This window comes from Galeopterus variegatus, unplaced genomic scaffold, assembly GCF_000696425.1.
Source record: "Galeopterus variegatus unplaced genomic scaffold, G_variegatus-3.0.2 Scaffold18061, whole genome shotgun sequence".
In the NCBI taxonomy this organism is placed as follows: Eukaryota; Metazoa; Chordata; class Mammalia; order Dermoptera; family Cynocephalidae; genus Galeopterus; species Galeopterus variegatus.
Genome location: NW_007744172.1, coordinates 2,675 through 5,461, shown reverse-complemented (window position 1 = coordinate 5,461; position 2,787 = coordinate 2,675). Strand labels below are relative to the sequence as shown.

The 2,787-nt window shown below is 48.8% G+C and overlaps 1 protein-coding gene across 1 annotated transcript in view; it reads left to right on the top strand.

The window, feature by feature from the left end:
* Window positions 1-649: 649 nt before the first annotated feature.
* LOC103582831 (liprin-alpha-1-like) overlaps window positions 650-2,787 on the top strand; it is a 4,014-nt gene continuing 1,876 nt past the window's right edge. Inside the window, exons 1-3 of the mRNA XM_008564316.1 lie at window positions 650-658; window positions 811-1,176; window positions 1,252-1,539. Coding sequence (XP_008562538.1) covers window positions 650-658; window positions 811-1,176; window positions 1,252-1,539 — 663 coding nt within the window. The remainder of the gene's footprint in view (window positions 659-810; window positions 1,177-1,251; window positions 1,540-2,787) is intronic.

Sequence of the window (2,787 nt, the reverse complement as noted above, 5' to 3'; positions counted from 1 at the left end):
ATTTCCATTGTGGAATTTTGGTTTGGGCTGTAAACTTAGGTAAGTTAGGTTGACTGATCAACCACTGGAGAACACCTCTCCCAACCCTTCACGAGTCCCGTTCCTTTAGTGGTCACCAAATCCAGCCCAAGGATTCAGGGAGCCGTCAGTCCTTCCCAGGGGCTGACTGCACACATTCCTGTAAGGTGCCTGATGGGTTTTGTACTTGTCAGTTTTGCTGGCTCTGTGCTCCTTCTATGCTCTTCCTGAAAAGTGACTGGGTGGCGTGTGCGTTTGACTTGCTCTCCCCCCACCGGGAAATTGGAAAAATAGGTAACTGAAGCACACTTGTTCTCAACAACTAAAAAGGACAGCTTTGCGAACAAAATACTGCTGGGTTTGCTCTTTATGTGAGGGGCAGTCCTCTGGTCTTGACCCCTTCACGGGGTTATTGTCCCTGTGAGTATCTTCACATGGTGTGTGTTCCTGCACTTAATATTTGCCTGTGTATGCTTTCCCAACTTATTTGCATACAAAGTGTAACAGATCTGAGAATAAAGAGGCTGTGAACCTTTCATTCATTAGCTGCAGATACTTATGAAATTGCAGATTTATGGGAACCTGTATTTTGCTCGTAATGATTCTAGTCTGGGTCTTTCATTTCCAGATGATGCGTGAGGTGATGCCAACCATCAGTGAAGCCGAAGGCTCCCCAGGAGGAAGTGGGAGCCATGCATCCGTCTCTCCTTCACAGGCAGACGCAGATTCACATGTTGAACAGTTGATGGCCTCCATGCTAGAAGAAAGGGACCGACTTCTTGACACTCTTAGAGAGACTCAAGAAACGCTGGCATTAACCAGGGGAAATTACACGAAGTTAGTCTTGAAAGAGATTCCTTGCAGAGACAGCTCAATGCTGCACTTCCACAGGAGTTTGCTGCACTTATGAAGGAACTGAATGAAGGCCGGGAACAGCTTCTGGAAAGGGAAGAAGAAATTGCTGAACTGAAAGCAGAAAGGAACAACACCAGGCTCCTTTTAGAACACTTGGAATACCTTGTCTCTAGGCACGAGAGGTCTCTCAGCATGACCGTGGTGAAGAGACAGGCACAGTCCCCAGCAGGTGTGTCCAGCGAAGTCGAAGTGCTCAAAGCACTGAAGTCGTTGTTTGAGCACCACAAAGCTCTGGGTGAGAAGGTGAGAGAGAGATTACGAGTAGCACTTGAAAGGTGTAGTCTGTTAGAAGAAGAATTAGGTGCCACACACAAAGAGCTAATAATTCTTAATGAACAGAATAATCAGAAAAAAACACTAACAGATGGAGTGCTTGACATGAACCACGAACAAGAAAATACCCCGAGCATGAATGGAAAGAGATCTTCTGATGGTTCGTTAAGCCACGAGGAGGACCTTGCTAAAGGAACAGAGCTCCAGGAAGTCATAGACAAGCAACTGAGGGAGCAGAGCCAAATGGAAGAGCGCCTGGCCGCCCTCTCCAGTCACGTGGCAGAGCTGGAGGAAGATCTCTACACGGCCAGGGAAGACTTGATCAAATCTGAGGCGATGAACATGAAGTTGCAACGGGACATCCGTAAAGCCATGGACGAAAAGGGAGACATGGAAGAGAGAATCACTATAAGCCACGAGGAGGACCTTGCTAAAGGAATAGAGCTCCAGGAAGTCACAGACAAGCAATTGAGGGGGCAGAGCCAAATGGAAGAGCGCCTGGCCGCCCTCTCCAGTTACGTGGAAGAGCTGGAGGAAGATCTCTACACGGCCAGGGAAGACTTGATCAAATCTGAGGAGATGAACATGAAATTCCAACGGGACATCCGCAAAGCCATGGCCCACGAAGAAGACTTGGAAGAGAGAATCACTATAAGCCACGAGGAGGACCTTGCTAAAGGAATAGAGCTCCAGAAAGTCACAGACAAGCAATTGAGGGAGCAGAGCCAAATGGAAGAGCGCCTGGCCACCCTCTCCAGTCACGTGGAAGAGCTGGAGGAAGATCTCTACACAGCCAGGGAAGACTTGATCAAATCCCTGCAGATGAACATGAAATTGCAACGGGACATCTGTAAAACCATGGATGAAAAGGAAGACATGGAAGAGAGAATCACTATAAGCCACGAGGAGGACCTTGCTAAAGTAATAGAGCTCCAGGAAGTCATAGACAAGCAATTGAGGGAGCAGAGCCAAATGGAAGAGTGCAGTCATAGACAAGCAATTGAGGGAACAGAGCCAAATGGAAGAGCGTCTGGCCGCCCTCTCCAGTCATGTGGAAGAGCTGGAGGAAGATCTCTTCACGGCCAGGGAAGACTTGATCAATTCTGAGGAGATGAACATGAAATTGCAACGGGAAATCTGTGAAGCCAAGGCCCAAAAGGAAGACATGGAAGAGAGAATCACTATAAGCCACGAGGAGGACCTTGCTAAAGGAATAGAGCTCCAGGAAGTCACGGACAAGCAATTGAGGGAGCAGAGCCAAATGGAAGAGCGCCTGGCCACCCTCTCCAGTCACGTGGCAGAGCTGGAGGAAGATCTCTTCACGGCCAGGGAAGACTTGATCAAATCTGAGGAGATGAACACGAAATTGCAACGGGAAATCTGTGAAGCCAAGGCCCAAAAGGAAGACATGGAAGAGAGAATCACTATAAGCCACGAGGAGGACCTTGCTAAAGGAATAGAGCTCCAGGAAGTCACGGACAAGCAATTGAGGGAGCAGAGCCAAATGGAAGAGCGCCTGGCCGCCCTCTCCAGTCACGTGGCAGAGCTGGAGGAAGATCTCTTCACGGCCAGGGAAGACTT